This window comes from Mycteria americana, chromosome 1 (genome assembly GCF_035582795.1).
Source record: "Mycteria americana isolate JAX WOST 10 ecotype Jacksonville Zoo and Gardens chromosome 1, USCA_MyAme_1.0, whole genome shotgun sequence".
In the NCBI taxonomy this organism is placed as follows: domain Eukaryota; kingdom Metazoa; phylum Chordata; class Aves; order Ciconiiformes; family Ciconiidae; genus Mycteria; species Mycteria americana.
This window is the reverse complement of record NC_134365.1, coordinates 214,365,600-214,389,594: the sequence shown is the minus strand read 5'-3', so window position 1 is coordinate 214,389,594 and position 23,995 is coordinate 214,365,600. Positions and strand designations below refer to the sequence as shown.

The window sequence follows — 23,995 nt, the reverse complement described above, 5'->3', positions numbered from 1 at the left end:
AGACCAGGCTTTGAGGTGAGACGTTAAGGTCCCACCAATCAGGGATCCCACCAACCAGCAAGTGTGGGCATTTCCCAAATTCAATATCCTTTGCTGCATTTAAGCTCATCACGCTCAAGGGGCTTGAAGCCCTCCGCTCAAAAACAACTTTAAGTGTAGGAAAATCCGACTCAGCTTGGATTTTTCACTGCCTTTTTGGAGTCTTAGTCCTAAACCAGCCTGTGTGTTGGATCCTGGCAGTATCTCAGTAACTGGAAGATTACAGGGTTGCAAAGAGAAACGTGTTGAGATGGGCAATCAGTTCTGTTGCTCAGTGATGTCAACCAAGGAGCTCTTACCTGTTTTCACTACTAAACACACAATGTATTCTGTTTTACTTGATAGTACAGAGGTTAAGGTGGGATCAAAAATCCCTGGGAAGTTAAATTAAGTCCTACCCTGATTATATTTCCTTCCTGAGCTGTGCAAATTCTTCCAAGACCCACAACTTCACTTTTAAAGTGCACTGCAGGGAGCCCCAAGAATGAACACAGAATTAGGACAAAGCTTGACAAAGAAATATTATTTTGACAGTAGCAGAGCAATCATCTTTCAGATAAATTAAATCTAACCTTGCATATTCTGTCTTAGTGAATCCACCTAATAAAAATTTTTAACTTTTGCCATAAATTGCAGCAAATACAGAAAATATCAGCAGCTTTTATAGCAGGTCTTCCACAATCATGTACAGAAGATGTGTGTTGCTTGCCTTGTCAAAATGTTTGAACGGTGTATCTGCACACAGAGTTCTCCAGAAAAAAACCCCAAACACAGGAAAACCCAAGGAAGGTAAAAATTACAGTATCAAAGCACAGAAGCCCTCACTCTCTGCAGACCTGTTGGGGAACTCTTTGGCAAATGCAAAACAGCTCTTTATGCTGCCTATTGATTTCTCTTCTCTTTCAGAAATGGATGCCCTGTTATTAGAGGATAAGGATGCTAGCTTGCTAGCTCTGACACAGCTGTTACACAGCAACATGAGACAGCATCTCACAGTTACCTTGCGGTAGCATACAAAAGTCAATATAAATTAGATAATTAAAATGTGTAATTTATTAATATAAATATCCCATAAACTAAACAGTTAAAAAAGAGGATTGCTCCTCATAAAAAATGTCCCCAAGTCCATGAGAGGCTGTCCCACAGCCCAATGGATATTGCTGTCCAAGGTTTTCATGATAGCTAGTGTTATTTCCACTCTAATTTACATCCTGGTATTCATTCTCCTCCCTCCTCCCTGTCTTTGGTATTTTTTTTTTAAGGTGGGGTTGTTCCTTGTGGCAGCAGCACAGATTTATGCCAGATTAAATGCAAACACATCCTCTTGAATTTCCTTCACCAGGTCAACCTCTTTCTTTTGGCCAACTCCACCTCTTCCTTTGAGCTTCTCCTGGTAAATCAGGGAATTTCAACAGACTTAAATCTAAATCACCTCTGACAGCAGGGGAAAGCCTGATCTTCATAAATTAATGTAAGACTTTGCTGTTAACTTCCATGGGCCTGAGATTTTACCTCATGCCCGTGGAAGTTTCTCTTGAGTGTTAGAGCTGTACATTTTGCCCAGGAAAAGTAAGAGAGAGAGAGAGTGAGAGTGGACTGGAGATATGGAAGAAGGAGCACCGACTGTTTTTCTAATGAGAAAAGGGATCTAAGTCCTTTTTCACTCCCACCCCAATTTAATAACCCTGGTACAGCCTCACAGCCCCAACAGTGTCCATCCTATTCCCCCAGTCTTCATGGTACCTCAGATCACGGCTGATACACGGCTGATAACTGAAGGGGAAACAGAGAAGGGACAAGGATGGGGGTACAGCATGCTGAAAAGACTTGCCTGGAAAAAGTGGGGTCAGCACAGAGGGAGCAGTGGGAACCCTTGAACCACTCTGCCACCTCTCAGCAGAGGTTTCCAGAAAAGCTGAGCCGTTCTCAGCAGCCCTGGGCTCCCTCTGCGCTAACTGCTTCCTTCTCACCTACTCTAGCCATGGTCTTCTCCTCCTCATTCCATAACCTGGCCCCATAACTAGGACTTAGATATAAGGAAGAAATTTTTTACGATGAAGGTAGTGAAACACTGGACCAAGTTGCCCAGAGAGGTGGTAGATGCTCCATCCCTGGAAACGTTCAAGGTCAGGTTGGCTGGTTCTCTGAGCAACCTGATCTAGTTGACGATGTCCCTGCTCATTACAGGGGGGTTGGACTAGATGAGCTTTAAAGGTCCCTTCCAATCCAAACCATTCTATGACTAACTCCCACCTATATCCCCTACCAATATCTTCGGGGCTTCCTGACTACACGCTGTCCCCATGACACCTTCCACAGGTCTCCCTGCTTCAGTCTGTTACAAGACCAGGTGATGTTATCTAAACACAGATCATTAAATACATTCATCTTCTCTTACACAGACTTCAGCTGCTTCTGGAAGAAGGATGAACCAGGCTGGTGCCAACAACAGAAGTTATGACAATCAGTGTTTTTGCAAGAAGTAGAGATTGCCTAAAGGGCTTTCAAAGTACAATTTTCAGGACAATAATCCAAAACCCAATCTTCCCACTAACTTTTGGTCTCCACTGTTTCATAGAAGAGGGAGTGCAGACAATTCTGTGGTTAGGGACAAGTCTATGGGATTTAGATCTTTGTTCTAATTTCCATTTGGTTTGGGTTTAAAGTGTCTAGAAATGGCAGGCAACTTTCCCTCCTGCTGCTCAGACTGCACAACATCATTAAAAAAAAAGCCTCAGCAGAGCCAGATCTGTTGACAAGACAATTCTGTAGATTGACTGATGTTTCACTTGCTCATTTTTCATCAGAGACACAGATCATTATTCTGTCAGACTTGATTTTCGCACCATCTGCATCCTGTTAGCTTTCATTCTCCAGGTTCAGCTTCACCCCAACATGTTTCACATTGTTCTGCATCAGTCCTCAAGGATACTTATGTCTCCAGAAAAGGAGAGTGAACTTAAGCAAGTTTTTTCTGTGCCCATAGCTTTCCTCCAATGGTGACACACCAACCTGTTCCAGTCCTGCTCTCAGGGGATGCCAAAAGCTTTTGCAGAGCAGCTGACAACTTTATACTTTCAAATACCAGCATGCTCATGAATTACCCAGTGTTTCGAGAGACTGTGGTCTTATGCCACTGTAATAAACTATCTCTCACTATCACAGAAGAAATAAAACCCTGATTCCATGCCCTGAGATAAGTTCCCTCTGTGCTTTGTGAAAAAGTATAAAGTCTCTTTCCAAAGATACTGTCACAATTAAAAGAGATCCTCCAGTTTAACAAATACCTTTTAAATAGCACTGCACATGTTCTGTCCTGTGCTGCATAAGGACCCCCATGATATTCATTAAGTACATTTTACATTGAAAAAAAAAGAAGAAGCAAAAAAGGAAAAAAGATCACAATACTACTATGCACTTTTCTTTGTAGAGGACTTTGTATCTTCACTCTAAAGCAAAAAGGACCCTCAATCACAGTTTTAAAGCTTTTAGGGCTGGTGCAAGCATTTCCTAAAATAACGGTGACTCTATTAATGATATCAAAGGATAAAAATTCCTTCTTTCCTCTTTTAGTGTCTCAGAAAGTTGCAAGCCCTGCTCTGGTACACTTCATTCCTTCCCTCTACCAAATTTCTGGTGAGAATGAAGGATCCCCAGGCTTTGAAAAGCAAACACTTCCAAGGCCCATGTTCCTTAGTACCTAGGGTAACCTGTCCTTTGCTTGAAGCTACAATTATGCCATCGCTGCTGCTGACCATAAGCAAACCTGTCCTCCGCATGCCTTCAGCAGCTTGCTCCTGCTTCTGCACATCCCTTTCACCATGTCAGCACAACTCCTGTTGCAGCTGGCAGTGAACTGGCTATCTGGATTACTGCTAGTCTGGCCCAAAAAAGACTTGGATCTACCCACATTTATTCCTGAACCAGATCATTGCACAGAGGCATGGACATCTGTGCAGGCACAAGGGTGGTGGAAAGGAGGAGTGAATAACCAGGGATGGATCACAGGAGACAGACTGCAAAGCTGTGTATTTCAGCCATAGGATCTGAAGCTGTACAACTCTGCAAGAAATCTCCCTGAAGTCTGGGCCACCCTTGAGCATCAGAAATTACACCTATACATGATTCAAACCTTGTCACCTTGGGACACTATTTCCAGCAATATACTTTGGCCTTGACAATGTGAATACATCTGGGTCCCCTCACAATCGTTCCAGAACTTGTGAAGACAAACGTGGCAGCAGAGTTTTTGTAACAAAACTACAGCCGCAAGTCCCTGGGACGCCAACTGTGGAGGAGCATAACCTGAGAAGCTCCCAAGAAGTGAGCATATTTGCCTAACCTAGTCTTATTCTCCTCCTGAGGTACCTGCTACTGGCCACCACTGCAGACAGGATCCGTGGCTAGGAAGACTTCTCTTTGGACATAGTTGCTCTTCTCTTGTGCTTATTTAATGTGGTCAGAAGACGGAGATTTTGATAGGGTCTTTATCATAAGTGTGACAGAGGTGAAATTGCTTGGTACTTCAACCTGTACTTATGGATTATACAATAATTTCTATTGTTTTATTTTAAAAATACAAAATATAAAATGGCACTGTACTTTGGCCTCAAGATTTGAATGCTTATTGCATGACTTTGAATAAACGAATATTGGTAACTCAGCAGGGAGCTGTCTGGAAAACAGGATAGGAAAAATATTATTCAACATAGACACCTTCCAGCAAAAACTTCAGGGCTGTGGGACAGTGCCAGAGTGCCGTTTTTAATAATTTGATGGTTCCACCTCTCTTCCAGCTGTTCTAAAAACCTGAGCTTTTAGCACATAGGAAAAAGTCTGAGGCCACAGAAAAAGAAAAGCCTGCTTGGAGAATTTAAAGCGACTCCTGAAGAGAAAGGCGGTAGGAGTTTGGGGAAGAGACAGGAACCTGTTGGGGCACAGGAGCTCTGCCTGGCCCACCAGCAGAAGGGGGAGACTATGGGCATCATAGATGAGCATGCCAAGAGTTGCATGTTTGCAAGTCTTTTTTTCCCAGTAGCTTTCTACTGGTAAACAGAGAAAACCTGTGTTTTAAGACTGCTGGTCGTGTAGCTTTTCGAAAGGAAAGAACAGTAGATGTCTGATCACATTTGGAGCAGATAAATCTGCTGGCAAAGAGGATGTCGGAGCCCTGACCTGGGAGGAGAACTCTGGACACCAGCCCTGTAGAAGTGCAGGTAAAAAGTCCACCCTTAAGAATTTGTACATTGAGACCAGGAAAGGTAAAAGAGGCATTGAGCCCTGCAATTATGACAGCAGTATCTGGCAAACAAAATCTGCAGCCATGCGAACACTGATAAATGTGTTCTGATGAGAGAAGCCCTGCTGGACCTCATAGGACTATTTTCAGATGCTTGTACAAGAGTTGCTTTGTAAGCAAGTTACTTGTGCTTTAATCTTTCCAGGCTCAACCTTCAAATATAAAGCCAAGCACTAATGGGGCTGAGAAGGATCTCATCACAGGGAAGAAGTTTATCGTGTCCACAGGTCACTAATTGCTGCTGCTGTGGCCGCAGAAAGACTGCATAATATTCTGTAGACTTCCCTCCTCACCATCAGCTGTGCTATATGTGCGTGTCCATCCATATTGGAGCACCATGTGGTGTTTTAAAACTGAGATGTCTCACCTCCCCTGCCTGATCAACAGCCTTAAATGTGACACTTTGGATGAAAAGGTAATTGCTGCAGCAAACATTCAAACCAGCTCCCCATTGCCCAAAGAGTTGGGCTGGCAGGCGCGGCACTCCGGAGGATAGGTTTAAAAAGACTTTGATTCGCTGGAGATATGACCCAAAACCAACAGGACAGAGTTCACAGCAGGACACGTAGTGAGGAGAAATGCTAAGCACAATTATGGAGTGGCATGTATCTGGTGGGGTAATCATGTTAAAGAAAAGATTCAGAGGGAGAAGATGACAAAGCGAATTACAGCAATCAGACCACTCAGATAATGCCACAAAAGGCGAGGGCACACTGGGACGTGTTAGCAAAAGCTAAAAGCTAACTGCTCCGGTCCCCTTGGCACTGCCAGTCCTCCATGGCAAAGCGGTGCTCACTCTTCTGTGGTTCATGTCAGAAGAAATGTAGCCAAACAGGGTACTCCAGAGTGGGACAACCTGGACGGAACAGCAAGAACTACAGACAAGAAAACCACCAGGCTGAACATAATCCCAGTTTTCTACCCTGAAAAGGCTACTGTAGAGAGGATGATATTGGCAAAGAACATTTAGCTTATATAGTAGGGGAAAACCACCTTCTACTTATATGACAGTTAAGTACTGGAATAGGCTACATAGGGCAGCTGTATTGCAGATTTAAAATAAAACATAATCAGTTAATGAACAGGTTTATATGATAAGGCTTCCTGTGACAGCAGAGCAAAACTGAATGGCTTGAACATCCTCTCCAGTTCTAGGTGCTATGTTCTCCCTAAACCAACAGTGAAATATATTCACATGGGCGCCATTTTGTTTGAAAAACCTTTTGATACAAATACAATTAGGTTAGAAGAATCACCTTTTCAGACTGTCAGTGCAGCTTAGGATAACAAACATGGGAAGAGCTAGAAATACAAACTTAAATCTTAATTCCTGAGCTCCCCAAATCTGCAGGTCCCAATGATTTTAGCAGAAAGTGTTGGCATCCTACCCTGAACTAAGTGTCTTACAGGCCGGCTCCTGATGTACATAGAATCACAGAATCATTTAGGTTGGAAAAGACCCTTAAGATCATCGAGTCCAACCATTAACCGAACACTGCCAAGTCCACCACTAAACCATGTCCCCAGGCGCTACATCTACATGTCTTTTAAGTACCTCCAGGGATGGTGACTCAACCACTTCCCTGGGCAGCCTGTTCCAGTGCTTGACAACCCTTATATACATAATATGCTCCAGGAGAGAAAATATATACTGCAAGACAATATGAGTCAGATCTACAAAAAAAGCACATATGAATGCTTCTCATTTTAATCTCATCACTTTACATCATATAATAGCTCTTTTCTTTATGGAACAAAACCACTCTTTGCTAAAACAACCTTGATTAAAACCAAATCTGAGGTAGGCTGAAATTCACTCTACATCTTCAGAAAAACAAACTCCCCACCATAGGAAATTCAGTGTACTAAGGGCATGATAGTTTGCCCTTTCCTGCGGAAGCCACGGGCTGGAATCCAGAACAGCTCCAAGCCCAAGTTCAACAGCAAAACTGTCAGACTACGAGAACAGATGTTCTTACCACATTGGTAAAAGATTGTGTGTTTAAAACATGAGAAAGAAGTGAGTTACAGGAAGGGGAATTCTCCAACAGCAATAACTGCAGAAAGAGTCCAGTATATGGACAGACACCCCTGCATTCCTGAGGATAACAACAGGGATGGAAAATAAAAGAGGTGAAGCTCCCAAACATTGTTTGAACTTCTTGCAAGGTAAAGGCAGACTGAAGGCAGAGATACAGTGGCTGTGCAGCAGGAGTTGCCTGCTGTGAATCTTGATTAGCTGAGAACCAGCAGTGTGCTCTTCCCTGCCTGACAGTGCTCACAGCTCAACACCTGGGGACAGAGTCTGGGCTCTCTTATCTCTGCTACCTTTTCCCCTGCCCAGAAGTAAGTGTCCTCCCCCTGTACAAAGAGCAATTCCTTCTCTGGTTTCCTCATACACACTGAGGAGGAGGAGGAGGGAATATGATCAAGGCTTGACTAGATGAATGACTTCACCATAGCCCAGCAGATCCAGAAGCTGGGTATCGAGGAACAGAACACAATTACCCATGATAGACACAAACCAAAAATCAATCCCGAGGAGTAGCCCGTGAACGAAGACAGCAGCTTTACTAGAAATTTTGATGACAAGCAGGATGCAAGCATGTTTGCCAAGTTAATCTTATCCACAGTATGTTATTCACTATCTGCCTACACAGCCCTTACATCTTTGAGGTCTGCCTCAGGGTTGCCCTGTGACCCTGAGTCAGTCAGCAGAACTTGCCTCAGTTTCCCCATCTATCACATTACTCTCAGCTGAAAATGCAGTTAAACCTCATGCTTGTGAAATGCTTTTAAAATGGTATTATTCCATTCCTTTACTTTGCATATTTCTAGAGCAAAAGCTAAAATGTTTATCTGCCTACTGGTACATTTTGAGGACAAAAAAATACAAAGCTTGCAAAGAAAACTGAACCTTACCATTGAATTTTCAGGCTAGGACTAAAAGGTATTTCAGAATGCTAATGAGGGCTTTATCTAAATGTTAATCATTAAAAAGAATTATGCAGAACAGGGCCTTCCAACACAGTACACAGTGTTTAACGTTGCATGAATTTATACAGTAACTGTTCAGAGCAGCGAGGAAGGCACTGATGCAGAGCATCATCTCAGAAAATGATTCTTGGGGGGGGGGGGGGTGGAAGTGCATACAGAAGTTGAAAATCAGCACAACGTATCCCAAATCCAGCAATTACTCAAACGCCAGCACTGCAGAAGGCACTCAGTGCTCCTGAGACAGCAGATGGGGAGGGGTGCAGCCATAAGTTCAGAGAGCCATTTGGAGCTAAGTTGCACACAGACTGTACAGTACTGTTTGAGAACAAAACCACTCTGTTTGCTGTTCATAGGAAGAAGGCAGAGCTATTCTTGACTCCCCAGCTCATCATCAAATGTACACACACGAAGCTGCTTGCTGGTCCATCTTTTGATGACGGATCAAGTTTTAGATGTTTTGGGCCACCCACATAAAGATGGACTGTCGATACAAAAGAAACATTCACGTGAAATTAAAAAAAGGGGCAAGAACGGTCTCTTCACTCACCGTGGTCTCCTGAAAGCCAAACCATACTGCTGACAAGCAAGGCCAACTGTTGGGGTGTAAACGATAGGCATGAATCTCTCTATGTCGGAGGTTAGCACTCGATAAAAAAGCTTCTCGTTCCTGTCTTGTAATGTCATAAGAACAATATACCTTAAAAGTAAAATAAAACAGATATAAATCAGTATTTATGGATGTTAGCAGTTTCATAAAAAGCAGTAGCTGGCTCACTCAGTATGTACTCAGTTCTCCCAAGCCCTGACACTGCTCAATGCTACCTTGTGAGCAGCTACTTGGAGCAAAATTTCCCAGAGGACCTGACTGGCTCCACCACCCCCACTGACAGCTCACAAAAGACTCGGTAAAGCTGGAGGTCAGACCCATGCGTACCCTCAGAATTTTGGAATTTGCATTAGAAACAAATGCAATGGAAAAGGTCAAAAGTAGACTTCAGGGCTACCTGGGACAGAGCGGGACATCATCTTTATTATCAAAATCTGCAATCTATAAGATGAAATATGCATGTATGCAAATATTAATATGCAAATTTCAAAGCACTGTCTCTCCTAAAATATTTCCGCAAAACCTCTCTCTCCATTATCCCACATCCTCAATTACTTAATCAATAAACACAGAAGGATAGTTAAATCCCATATTTGGAAAAAAAAAAAGACAAAAATATTAATTTAGAAAATGAAAATATTAAATCAACTTTGTATTGTTAGTGTTGTCCAGACTTACGCATGCATCACTGAGTTTATATGACCACTTAGTGACTTAGAATATGTTACATTTGTCCAAAGATTTTCCTTTCTTGAAAATGCTTCATTGGCTAAGATTGAATTTGTCAAATTGAAGCCAGAAAAATGAAAAACTCAAAAAGTAAAGAGAGATTGCAAATGCTTTTCTGTCTGAGAAACTTGTATGAACAGAGTGATGAACTCCCTTTTGTGTTCAGCGCCCAATCTTGCAGTGTGGCTTCAAAAAGGCATCGCATGCTGCCCACAATATACAATTTGCAAGATCAACACATGCATTTGTGACACAGAAAAGCCATTGCAGTGGAATTGCTCTACAGGGGAAGAGTCCTGCTGCCTCAGTCCCCATATCAATAACAACTGAGACGGACGGAGATGCAAACCCCACCATCCGTCACGACAGGAATCAAACACCATCTTCTATCAATAACCCTGATGAACAATACTGGACACAATGCAAGCTCAGGAACAGAAAGATTAGTCATTACACATCATTGCTTCTGGTTTTTAAATTTTTTTCCTACCAGTTGGCAGGTTCTTTCTGTTCTTCCAGCCAGTATTTTAGTGGATGTATTGATGAGCATACAGATAGGTACATGCACTACATGCGTTCATTCTACCTCCAAGTGCTCTGGGGCAGGGACTGCCTTTTCATTGTGTACTTGTACCCAAAGTACAGTGAATTGCCAGGCTAATACCAGAACTTTCCAGCAATGTGGTGGTAGAAAAAAGCAGTACTAGTGCTATTTTGGGACTGGGATGGCATGTAACTGAGGTGACAGCACGCAGGCCAGAATAAACACTCCTGGTGCTGGAGAGTATGGACAGGTAGAAAAAAGTGACTCTGAAGAAAACCTGTGTGCCTTGAAGCAGGATCCTCAAGTCTTCCCAGGGGCTTTAAGGAACTGAAAATTAAAGGGGGAGGGAGGAGGAAATAAGATGTTTTTTACCTACTTGTCTAGATCATTAGATTTGTTCTCATAGTTTTTCATAACACGGAGAACTTGAACGTCTTGGCTCAAGAAGCAAGGAGGAAGGAGGCCGTGAATTCCCAGCTGCAGCCTCTCTTCAAGTGTAAAAGCCATTCCCTGGGAAGAAAAGAGGAAGGCACGTTCAAACGGCACAATATGCACTACCAGATAGGATACCCAAGAGGAAAGCAAGCAACAGCATGCAGCCCCCGAGGCCCTGGAGGCAGTCCTTGGCTGTAGGAAATGCAGGGTTCGGACCACCCAGACCCTACAGCTTCTGGATTAGCAGTCCCTTGTGCCAGCAGGGCTTTGATGATTCACACTCTTCTGCCATTTGAATTTGGTTGGTCTCTATAGTGTATAAAACTTTATAGTGTATACATCCTTAGGGTTTCTTCCACTTTATGCTCTTACGTTACTCAATTAGTTCATGCCTACAAGTTTCAATGGCCTTCCTGAAAGCCCAGCTCTCACAATCCTTTCAAATCACGTATCAGTTTTAGATTTGGACACTGAATAGTATACCCAACTCATCAACTCAGCATAGCATACCTAACTCATCAACTTAAGTTACCTGCTAGTTTTCCATCAGTCACAATGTGTATTAATGCCATATTAGCAGCACAGAAGACAGACTTGACATGTAGGATGCTTTCTCAGTGCCAAACCTTTTTTTTTTATTCAAGGAGCACATAGAGTGGCACAAGTCTTATTAAGTAGCTGACACTGGCCCACAGCTGAAGCTTGAATGCTAGCTTGCATGGGATATCCCTGCTCTTACGGGACAATTTCATCCTTCCTAGGCAGAAGTCTGAGTGTGTTCTGCTCTCGTGCATGCAGGGGCTGATGCTCCAGATGGCCAGCGGCATCCTGCACTGGACTCAGCCCGATGAACAGCAATAGTAAATGCACTCTGCAGTCTGGGAAGAAGATTATAAAAGGTCTTAGTCCTTAATTAATGGGATTTCTGCTATGCTGATAGCAGATTAGACAGCAGGATAGAAGGAAACATTTTCAGAAGCGTCTAAGGAGCTTAAATCCTAATGAAAACTTCACCCATAACTAACCAACTGATTCATATCTTGATGAACAGCTGGCAGTAAAATATTCAAAATCAGTAATTATTGGACTACGTCTACTCAAGCACACAGACAAATGCTTGGAAAAAATCTTAATGAGCAGCTTTATGACAACATAGCTGTTAAACTGCTATTTTCTTCCATGGATTTAGTGTTTTTCTATGACAAATAACTGTTCTTAATGTGCACAAGAAAAAACTGATGACATATCTTGATGAACTTGGTTTTGGCAGCCTTCCCTCACCTCCTGTTGCTTGTTCCTGTCCCCGTGCCATCCCAACAGTTGTGCCAGCACAAGCATGTGTGCAGTCACATGGTTAATCAGCAAGAGGAAGTACCTGGATTAAAAATAACCAGGTCTTTGTGCTCGGAGCAGCTCTCCTGGCTGATGATACACCATAGATGGCTCTACAGACAGTGGCAAACCTGGGCACAGCCACCAGGGACACACAGCCATGGGAATGGACCGCTGGAAGAGCTGCTCACTTGTAAGTAGTGCGGCTGCTGGTGAAAATGTTTGTCAAACTATCAGCGATACCAAGTAACCTGTGACAGGATAGAGGAAAGGACTGAAACTGATTCTCCTGTTTGCCAGATCCATGCTTTGTACATAGTGTGACACCTCTTTTATTACCAAATTGTGCACTAGTGCAATTAAAAAAAAAAAAAAGTCTTCATATATTTCAGAAAAGATATTCAGGACATCTGAGAAGAAAACAATCTTTATCCCACAAGCATTTTAATAGTTTTTTTCTGCTCTGTATGAGGATAGAGCCAAGTATTTTCCAAATCTTTGATGCAAGAACATGACAAAGAGAAATCATTCCTCTCCCAGCCAGCAGACGAGGAGTCAGCAGTTGCCCAGCCGGCAGGAGGTCGAGATTTTGCTGTCAAACCCAGAAACAGCATCAAGGTCTCTGCAGTCCTTGGTGAAGGTTGTACCCAGGACATGGCTGGTTCTGCTGAAGTGCCTGACATTTCTGACCCAAATTTCCTTCCTGGACCTGAGAAGCCTTCCCCCAAATGAGTTTCATAGCAGAACTGGTATGTTCCCACAAGATAAAAGTTCGAGGTTTTGTGAGTCATCATTTATGAATTAAAAAAAAACCCAACACATTCTCATCAGAAAACTTGCAACCCTCTGTATTCTCCACACTGGAGACTTCCGAAATACTAGACTAAGATCAACAGAGGACATCAGCTCTACGTCAGTATTTGGCTTTACACTGACAATATTGTATCATGGCAGGGAAAACAGAGCTACCGCAAATGTCAAAGTTTATCTGCAATGAATGGAGAAAAAAAAAAGATACACTTTCAAAGTATTTACTTCCTGCGACCTTTGAACATGAAGGATAGACAGAAGTATTTGGCACTAATACTCCGCTTGCTTGTCTAGAGAGAGTCACATCACAAGTCGGCTGATCAGGGTCACAGACCTGAGCCCTGCTCATCCCTGGAACAGAAATGAAGCTCAGCAAAAAAAGTAAACCCGTGGTGGCTACTCGTCTAAAAGAGAAAGGGATAGAAAAGGCAGAAATGCGGTATCCTAGCTATTGCTGCCCCCAAACACTAAAAATCTTCTTGAGGTATTTTTTTCAATAGGAAAAAAAGGCCTTTCATTTATTTTCCACCCACTAAAATAATGAAAAGTTTCAATATTTCATCAAATGATCACACATCCAATACAAGAAAAAATTTCTGTATTTCAGCTCATTTCTATGCAAAATAATACCACGATGCCTTACAGGAACAGCAGTCTGCATGCCCACTAGTAACCCCCCCCTTTTTTTTTTTCCAGTGAGTTGGGCTCTGCCTGAATGACATCTCCTACAACCCAGCATGGCCAGGAGCATCCGGCTTCCCTTCACCCCGGGGCAGTGTGAGAGCTGTGATGGACTTACCGCTGCTATGCAGGTGAAGCACTTGTATTAGGGCACTTGCCCTTCAGTCCTGCTGGGCTTTTTTTCTCCCTTTGTGGGAGGAACTCACCAGGCTGAAAAGTGTTCAGCAGTGTGCTGGGAAATCTCTCGAAGTGGTATTGGGAATTAATGTAATAATTAATAAGATGGAATAGGGTCAAAAGGGAGCGTGGGGTTGTAGGGCAGTTTGTCTGCGTAACTCGGGATGGGAGGGACATTCGTGCACACCTCAGGCACAGCTCTGCTTGGTGCTTAATTCCTGGCTAGTTTTTATGTCTGCATAGTGCCAGCAGTCCGGTCTCCTCCAGTGCCGACTCACTATTTCAAGACATGGCAAACTCAAGACTCTGAACTTGAATCTGAAGCGTTTTGGAGATCTATGCACATGGATGCATGTTTTTGGATTGTGAGAACAGGTTAAACTGCTTGTTTAAACACAACCACAGTTGTGCTGTTAAGGGTCCAAGGGTAAGCATGGTCATACTAATATACGGCATCTCTAGCTCACCGCACCTTTGCACCTACTGCATCCAAATGAGCTATACCAGTATAAGCATCTTCATACTGGAGCAATTGCAACGTGATGAGGAAGTCGCTGCCTTCACAACCAGTCAAATCTCCAAAACACTTTTAAGTACAGAGCTGGTCCATCATACAGTGGCTCTGTGGCAGGGTCGGGAGCGGAGCAGAAATTGCCTGCCCTAACTTTGAAAGCTGCTCTCTGAAGTTTCTTGGAAGGTCTAGGAGTAGGACCCCTGGGTGAAGTGGTTATATTCACTGAAACAGCACAGCGTGAAATGAATTTGGAAACACATTCTGCCCCAGATCAAAAGCTGGAATTCACCGAGGTATTGCTATGTTTAAGATTAAAGCTTTTAGGGTTGGATTTTTTTTTAAGACTGCCTGAAAGCTATATTGTACCACTCTTTTTCTGGTCTTGAAAGGTCTAATGATTAGATGGTGAGCCACAGCCCTGCAGAGCTAAAGCCAGGTGCTCCGATTCATTTTTAAATGTGTGGGAAATGAGTTGTCATGGAGAGGGCAAATGCTATGTCACTACCCAAAAACAAAGACAAAAATATCAGCTGCCCACAAGGCTTCACGCTACATAGGGGCTAAGCGAGGGGTTTGTGCTGAAAAAGGCTTGCTGCAAACAACCCCAAATGCTTCTGTTTTCTTATGGCTGACAGCACCAAGTCTGCTCTGTGGCAGCTCCCTCTTTGCAGCTCAAGCCCATAAAAGCCACTTATTTCAAAAACTGAAGGGCGAAGCCAATTCACAGATAATGATTAGTTTTATCACCGCCTGCACTCTCCAGCAGTGAGAAGGGGGTGTTTCACTCAGGGATGAATACAAGCAGGAGGGATGCTAGCATGGCTTAGCCTTGTAATTTACTCATTATAGATCATACTTCCGTAGATGGGAACAAAGACACAAAATGGTAGTTCCTAGGGTATCAGGAAACTGTTGTTAAGGCAGTGGGGGTTTAATCAGGGGTTGAATGAGGCCTTACCTAGTGCAGAACATGCAGAGTCCACTGCAGCTCAGACCACCTCCAGCTGATCAGCATCGTTTTGGAGCAAAGTCTTGGCTTACTGCATCTTTCAGTATCTCTGTGCTCTAGACAGTGACTAGCAGCCACAGTACAGGGAGGGCTGTGGGGCGGCTTGGATGACCAGACCAAGGGGTTTATGCAGTTTGTACAGTCCCAGGCCATTGCCCTCTGTGATGCTGGAACGCAAGCTGCGGTTCTCAGGCTGCCTTTGGGACCACAGTCCCTAATGCATGCAACTGAAAGCTGGCCTGGCAGTCTCTGAGCTGCGTAAACAAGGATCAGTGAACATCTCCCAACCCTTTGGAAACAGTCCCTGGAACAGGGAACTTCCTAGTCTGAAAAGAGCAGAGTGCTGGAAGGGGACACGGGGGAAGTACAGACACACAGGGATCACCGCTGCAGGCTGCAAGAGCAGGCACAGCTAATCCACTTCTTTATAATTAGTATGTTAACAGCCATGCTAGGGAAGTCCTAATAGTCAGGGAAATTAATAAGCTTATTCCGTACAGATTTTTCCTGTAATGTGTTTTCCATAGATATTTGCACCTGTCCAATTTTACAGTCAGGATGTACTTTGACTATCTGCAAGCAAAAGTTCCTCCCGTAAGGGGTCAGCGCCAGAAGCTAAACTAATCCCCACTGAGACTGCACGCAGGGGCTGGGGAGCAGAGGGCAACTGCAGAAAACATCAACTTTCTACACTGTGAAAGAGTTTTCTACAAAGATCAGATCTTACTGTGGCCTCCTCAACTCCAGCTGACTTGATAACCCTCTTCACAGTGCTCCTTCTCAGCTACTCAAGCTTCTCTTGCCGGCATGGATGGACTGCCACAGGCCCTGTCTTGCACTGCATCCCACCCTGGAAAAGCTGTGTTGAAAATATTATCTGCATAAAAAGAGGGAAGGAGGCACATTGGAGGGGTAATCCTTTAATTTCTCATTTTAAATGTCTTGTAGCTTCTTATTACCTTCAATTTGTATGTGTTTGTGCTCTTAAGCTTGGAAAAAACCCAAACCTGTGATGCTTTGGGGTATGGGGAAGACATCGTTCAGCATGTCTTCTCTGAAACCTGGAAGGAAGATTCCTCACTGTGCCTTCTCAGCAGTGATTGCTGGGCAAACTTTTTGTTGACCATGATTTACAAACTTTTCTCACAGTGTCTATGCCTCTTTCTGGGTTCAAAGTCACTACTTGAAAAATCCCACACTCTTGGCCATCCCCTTTGTTACAAAGTGATATAATTGTGGATTTCTAATCCTTTCATATCATTATTCCTTCCTCTCCCACAGAGCCTGGGAACGCTAAAAAAACCTCGAAGACAAAGATAATTAAGCAACTCAACTTCATGTTTGTTTTAGTTCCTGGGGAACCATCTTGAATGAGGTCGACTAATTCAATTACGACATAAATTGTCCCTACTATTAATGAGGTTTTACCAGTAACTGTTTTGTTTTGTGCAAGTAACTTCCTTTCACTGGATTAGAGGGACAAATTTCCATTATTATTCTCATTTTTACCTTGTCTTACAACAGTGACTTTTGATTTACACCAATGTAAGAGTGCGCAGAACTGGAACATGACAAAGTCCTGTACCAGAATACTTACTGACCAGGGACCTGATCCTGCACAGTTTATCTCACAGAAGTAAATGCTTTCCTGATGAGGACATCCCTGATGGGCATGTGATGGGCAAGAGGTGACAGGGTCACAGGCAAGAAGAAGCAAAGCCATGCTGTTCCCACATGTTACACGACGTTTACCTCAATAAATAAAACTCATAAGCCAAATGTCTTCAGGGTTTTATTAATTAATCCATAGGAAGAACTTCAGTGCTAAGCTCCTCAAGCCCTGCACTGTGATTTCAGACTGCAGGGGTACAGCTCCCTACCAAATTTAGCAGAGAACTCATTACTATTTCCCACAGTTTGCCAGCCTCCAGGGCAGCAATTTTTCCTCCACAGGAAAACAAAATAAATCCATATGCTAGAAACAATATGGGCTGGTTTTGTGAAGGATCTATGAACTTTGCAGATGGTTAAAAATAGCATCATTGCTCTATTGATAGGAAAGGTGGAGATAGACAATTAATGCCAAGTAAGAGGTGACAAGATACAGCTCTTTTTTTAAGAAACCCAAATTTTGGGCCAAATTCAATGCCTTCCTTCTTCCCACAAAAGAAATATTAAGATCCTCATGGAGTTCTAGCCAAGCTAATGGGAATGCTTCTTTGGCTTTAGTGAGAAATAGATTAGGCTGACATTTCTTTTGATTTTGACTAGATTCACAAATGTCTTTACATGCATGAAGTGTCTAAATACAAGCTTCAGTGTCTTTCAGTAAAGAAGAGTAAAATCACCACATAGAGAATAGAACTGCCATGCTACAGAAAAATGTGGTGTAACAGGGAAAAAAAAGGAGAAATCCTCAGAAATTATTAGGAGCAACAGAGCAGCACAGAGTCCCAAATACGGTGGGACACATGGTGCGTGCATACACGCACGCAGCAGAGTAAAAGACTGTTCCTGGCTGGATGAGCTTAAAATGCAAAACACTCACTGGTTGCCTCTTCACGCATAGCAAAATACTTGGTAGAGAAGGGAAGCCTGATGAAGCAAGCAGTAATGAGGACATCAGGTTTTGTGCTACAGCCAAGCGCACAGGGAGATTCCTGAGGTGAACCCCAAATTCTCAGCCCCCTATCAAAAATATCCCACGTGATCTTGGCACACAGATCCCAGTGGACTGGCCCTCCTGACTCCCAAGAAAATAAAGACATTCTGGTGTCTCCTCTACATGATTCCCAGCCTCCCTGTGTAATTCCACATCTGTTTTACACCTACCACCGTCACACCTTTTTATGCCAATTAGCAAGTGAAATGAGCTAGCCCAGGATAGAAAGGAGAAGCTCGTAGCCCACCTGGCTATCTATCTCAGCTGTGGGGGATGATATTCTTTCACCTCCTGGGGAGAGAGAGCAGGGTAAAATCAGTTTCTGTAGGAGGTTTGCCAAGCACAAAAACCAGTATTTCTGTCAGAGTATGGCAGTTTCTGTGATGCTGCAGACACACGTTTCTCCCAAATATCATGTTTTTCTTAGACAGGAAGAATTCACATAAATTACAATGCTAGCATTCCTAAGTCTATGAAAACCAGCCCTCATCCTCAGTTCGGACAAGCAAATATGTCTGAGAAGAAAGATCAAGGCAATTTTAAGGTTTAAATGTGATCCAAAACATTAAGAGAATACAGTTTTAAAAGCCAGTTTTACAATGTCTGGAAACTTCTCCCATTGTACAGGCAGCTGGTTATAGGAATTGTGGTTGCACATAATTTGGGTTCGGTGCTATAGAGAGCACTAACTCCTTTTGAGGTTCCAGCAAATTACATAAAATGAGGCTCGTGAACTTACTGCTCGCACGCAAACTGCATCATGCTGTGGGTTTGGAGGATGGGAGTCTCTCCGCAACTTGCATCTCATTTGCTGTTGCCACTCCAGCAAATGAGGTTGCTCTAAATGTAGGCTGGAGCTGGATTACAGTTCATGGATGATTGCTGATGGCTGTATTTGGTTGAACACCACCGAAAAGCACTGCCTAAGCCATAGAACTAGCTGTTTCACAAGAAGATCGCTTGGATGGAAGCTTAATCTGAATGAAACCAACAGTAGTTTTGTTACTGACTTTACCAGAGATGATTTCTCCACCGTATCATTCATAGGTCCTCGTATGCTTCTTCTACCAAAGCTGTGTAGAAAGGAACCATCAACAGCAGCTTGTTGTTCAGTACCAGATGCTCTCTGCTCATTCCCATCTAATCCAGGACAAGCAGGCTTGGCTTCTGAACCACAATTTTGATAGCAGTTTAATGAGACGTAACATACGCCTGCTTCGGAGCACTACGGGCCATTTGAGATGCTTACAAAACATTCAGATACCTCCTCAGAGAAAACATTCTAGAGAAAGGCAATGTTTTCCTTTAAAAATTAAGAATAAGAGAAATAAAGAAGGCTCTAAATAAGAAATCTGTCATCTCAGTAAAACAAACACACTAGAAAAAACACCACTAAGCTCTCCCCCAATTTTACAACCAACACTTGAAACAGGACACGCAGATAAACACAGAGCATCCCGCAGGAAATCTGTGTGAGCCTCCATTTCCCATTTGAGTAATTCGCACTGCTTTTGTTCTTCCCTCCCTGCTTCTGCAGTCCATCCGCACTGCGAGGTCATTGATGGACTTCAACCCAGGCAGCTTATGCTGGGGCTCAACAGAGAAACTGTAGCTATTGTGAGTGCACGGGGCCAAGGTATAGTCACCCATTGTGGTGCCCATTGGCATTGCAACACGCCAGCTGAGAGACGTACAGCGCTCTTGAGAGCGTCCAGCTTCCCTCTGGAAGGCAAGAGGATGTCTTTGTGCTGTCCTCATTTGGCAGCTCTCCTTAGAGTTTAGATGTGCTTTGCACCATGATGATATTTTGCTTCCCACTTCTCAGCCTTCCACAGACTCAGCCCTCCGACGGTCTTTTATTTTGTCTCTCAAGGCATTAAGCATCTTGCTTCCCTCTCTTTACTCCAGCATTTCTACAACTGTAGTTCACAAAACCCCCTTTTAACACTGACATGTAGCTAAAGCTGTATGTATGCACACACATATATATATGTAGCACAAATGCATGTCCTTTTCCAATCCAGCCTCCAGCCAGCCCTAAGATGATCTCCATGCTGACCTCAGGGGCTGTTGTTTCGCCAAGCACATGTTTTCCTTAAATGCTGAGATCGGTCATCTAACTGTCCAAACTACTTTTGGCATCACCGGGAGAGTAGCTAGCCTACCATGACTACCCTCTGACCCAGCCCCTTGTCCTCCTCCTCGTCTGAATATTTTACTTCAAACTTTTTCTTCCTTTTTAATGCAGAGAGGAAAAAGGAAGATGCATGAAGTGCTCACATACGTGCGATCCGACCTTTCGTGTCTACAGCTCTCATCACCTTTGCGTGCACTCTCCCTGCTATCTTGGTCTATTGTCAACTCGATTTGAGCTGTCTCTAAATCATATGCAGTTGAATGCACAGCACTTAGCATGTTTGGCCCCGATACTGGAGCATCTGGACTGCAATTTGTACAATAACACAAATACAAAATGATACATCCTTTCTATCAAACTTCCCCCCCAGGACCTCTAAATATTCTTCCAATGATATAGTCCTTTTATTTTCCACTTTCTTTGCTCCTCAAAATTTCAGCTTTTTTCATATGTCCAGAACTATGTCCAAATATTCCAGGTGACAAAATACCACTAATTTCACACAAGTGCTTTAATTTTTATCACTTTCTCAAGATTGAGCTTAACCACTTCCAGTTTCAAAAGCACCCGCTGCACTAGAAAGATATTTACACTAGACTATAAATCAAATAACTAATAAAGTTCCTGAGATTTTTCCAAAAAAGTTCAAAAATGAAAACTCCTATCCTCCTCTTCCAACTGTTTTTAATCAAGGGCAGTATGAAACAAGTTATCCAAGTTCAGAATGGGAAAAAAAAAAGTACAATTACTCTGGGATGAAATTTAAAGATTAAAACCCTTTTGATTCCCTGAGCTGTTTGACAAACATTTCTGTGGAACAGGAACTGCAGCAAGAGCAAATATAAAATATTTATGTCAGTTTGCAACATGTGCGACCACATGTTGGTCAAGACAGCTGAACTGTTCATTACTACGAGGAAGCTGTAAATCGCCCATTTGGCAAACCTTCAAATGAGTTTAGAAAAAAACCTGGTTCTGTTCTTGATTCCATTAGATGCTATAACTTAAAATGCAAATAATATTGTTCTTGGCATGGCTGCTGCCTGTCCACCTCGGCACAATTACTCCAGCCTCTCCTTAGCTTAGATGAGTGTTGTTCGAGGCCAACGCAGCAGCTTCCTTCCTCCAACAGAACATCTATTCTTCTGTAACCGAAACAATTTGGCTAAATGACGCAAAGATGAAGCGTGACTGCAGCAAGAGTAACAAACACAGTCCAGGCTCCTTGAATACACAAGCGTTATCCCAAAATAATTTGCTATATGGATGATCAGGAGAAGACAATGGCTAAAGCATTGATTGCACTCATGCACCTCTGTTAGGGGACACCTGTTGATGCATCAAACCTTCAAACCTGCCATTCAAAGTTGGGTTTCAACTTAATAATACCTGCCTTGTTGAAAGAGCATGGTGCAGTCTGGGGAGCCCTGGAGGCAGAGCCAGCCAGAGTCTGCAAAGACTGGGAAGGTTGAAGTGATTTTTGCTTATGACCTGCTGTGAAAGACTTGCATGCAGGACAACAGGACGGCCACTGATTTTGTTTTCTTCAAAACCAGCTGATGACACTGGGCACATCTTTGGAAACAGACCCCTCAAACTCAGGTTTCAGTCCAGAGTTTTGATTCTCCTCTGCCTGGCACCACAGTCATGCAGTGACATCAGAGTAAAGCAAATGTAAAATGATTTTGAACTTGCTCAGTGTTTGAAATAACTGAAGCCCTGGATGTTCAGAGCTGAAAAGCTAGATGGAGACCTTATTGTGACCTTTCAAAATATAAAGGGTGCTTATAAGAAAGATGGGGACAGACTTTTTAGTAGTGCCTGTTGCGACAGGACAAGGGGTAATGGTTTTAAATTGAAAAAGGGTAGGTTCAGATTGGACGTAAGGAAGACATTTTTTAAGATGAGGGTGGTGAGACACTGGAAGAGGTTGCCCAGAGAAGCTGTGGATGCCCCGTTGTTGGAAGTGTTCAAGGTTAGGTTGGATGGGGCTCTGAGCAAACTGGTCTAGTGGAAGATGTCCCTGCCCATGGCTGGGGGTTTGGACTACATGATTTTTAAAGATCCTTCCAACCCAAACCATTCCATGAGTCTATATTCTGGGGAAAATAAGGCTATGCTTTGGTGTCAGTGTGATTTTGTCAGTTCTCAATGTTTTAAGAGACACAATCACCTTCCTCCTGGGGCTGAAACTCAGATAAAAGAAGTTATCACAATATGCATAAAATCTGAGTGAGGGACCACTCACTCCTGAAGTTGTAGGGTCACCATTATGTTTGGTATTGAACAAAACCTAAAAAGTCACACTCTGCTTTATTATCCTTTACAATAAAAGCATGGTTGTCAGAATATGTGTCCGTATGGCATGTCTTTTGTGTGTTTAAAAAAGCTTTGTCTTCTGTTCCATCAGTATGTAGAAGCACTGACTTTGCCAGGTCAGTCGTCAACCAACATCATTTACCCTCTGGCTATGTCTCTGCCTTGCTGCCACACGACAGCATCCTTTCCCAACCCAGCAGAAGAGGTCAGCAGTTTTGACTGACTGATCCATTATTGATGTTGATGAACTAAAGGATGCTCTCAGAGAGAAGGCATGAAGCTGAACGGCACCCCAGGGAGTTATTTAAGGATGCGCATACAACTGCATCAACACCCTCTTCAATAAAAAACATGCTCTGGACAAAGGCTTGGAATCCCTAAAGATGGGATCCCAGTCACAATACCTGCGTAAGCAAACCGACAGCTTTTTTGTGGGTTGAAAGAGCCTAACAGCAATTTAAGAAGAACAGCATAGTGCTTTGCTTGTGCCTTCATACCTCTGTAATTGTTTCAGTAGTGTGTGCGTGATACTATATCCTTGTGTCTGAAAACTTGCTTAAGAGCAATAGAGTAGCTGGCAAAGCCCAGGTATCTCTACCCAAGGGAGTGGCAATCTGTGCATGAGGGTGCTAGTCCAGTCCCTCCGGACCCAGAATTCAGTACAAGATGTCAGTGAGAGGCAGCAGGCTTTTCCTTCACTGAGCTGCACAGATTGGTTTGCAACCTGATAACATTGGGGTCTGTTTGAGGAAAATGTTTTCTGCTGGGAAGTCCTAATCAGGGCAGCAAGAGGAGTACCTGAGCATAAGGTCTCTTGCAGTTGTTAATGCCACCATGTCTTACACTCAGTAATTCAAGAGGATCATATCCTGCAGCTCTGAAAGGCTGTAATGACAACAGGCGTATCATACTAACCAGAGTGACAAATGAGTCCAGCCAGCTGGTTAAGTAACTAGCTTCACACACTTCCTAGAGCTTTCTGTCAAAAACAATGTGACCAAAAAAAAGTAGAACGGGATGGGCAAGGGGAAAATGAGCAGTTAATGGGTTACAAACTGTGCAGCTCTCTAATACCATGCAATGGTCGGGAAGGGCCAGGCCTTGCCCCAAGAGCTGACTTTGTTCCTCTGGCACCCAAGGGGAGCTCCCAGGGAAAGTCACTTGGGCACCGACATTTCCAAGTGCAATTGCATTTTCATTCCTCATGGAATTTCTACTGCTTTATTACAACACAGATGTAGCTTGTTCATTCAGTTCCATCTCTCTCTCTCTTCTGATTTTGTTTCACGGAAAATGCAAAGAAGTCAAGTGGCAGAGCCAATAATTAATGTCAGATTATCTTGTGGACGTTGCTGTTTCCAGAATGTATCATTCAGAGCTTCCAAGAACATCAGTGAACATTGCGTATGGGCTGCAGTAGTCACACACTGTCATCATATTTCCTCCGATGATTTCCTGAAGCAAGGTTTTTGTTTTTTCTAGCTGGTATTAGATGTGTGCATGTCAGAAACTAAGGAAACAAACATTATTATTGCCAAATCTGCAGGATGAACCTTACTGCTACCTCACCAGACAATAAAGAAAACTTGCCACTAAAATTTGGTTATTTTCACAGTTATTAGTAACTTGGGTTACTTTCATGAAAATGTTCTGTGTACGAATAATGTCAGCGATAAACACAGAGGATCCTTCAAACATACCTAA

At 43.1% G+C, this 23,995-nt stretch overlaps 1 protein-coding gene across 3 annotated transcripts in view; it reads right to left on the bottom strand.

The window, feature by feature from the left end:
* ME3 (malic enzyme 3) overlaps positions 1 to 23,995 on the bottom strand; it is a 135,573-nt gene that overhangs the window by 54,667 nt on the left and 56,911 nt on the right. For 2 of the 3 annotated variants that reach the window (XM_075491154.1, XM_075491153.1), the window contains exons 2-3: positions 10,592 to 10,725; positions 8,883 to 9,032 (exon numbers count right to left, since the gene is read on the bottom strand). In XM_075491154.1, the coding sequence (XP_075347269.1) occupies positions 8,883 to 9,032; positions 10,592 to 10,725 (284 nt within the window). Of the gene's footprint in view, positions 1 to 8,882; positions 9,033 to 10,587; positions 10,726 to 23,995 lie in introns of those variants that run through there. The other variant, XM_075491155.1, reaches the window with a different exon arrangement.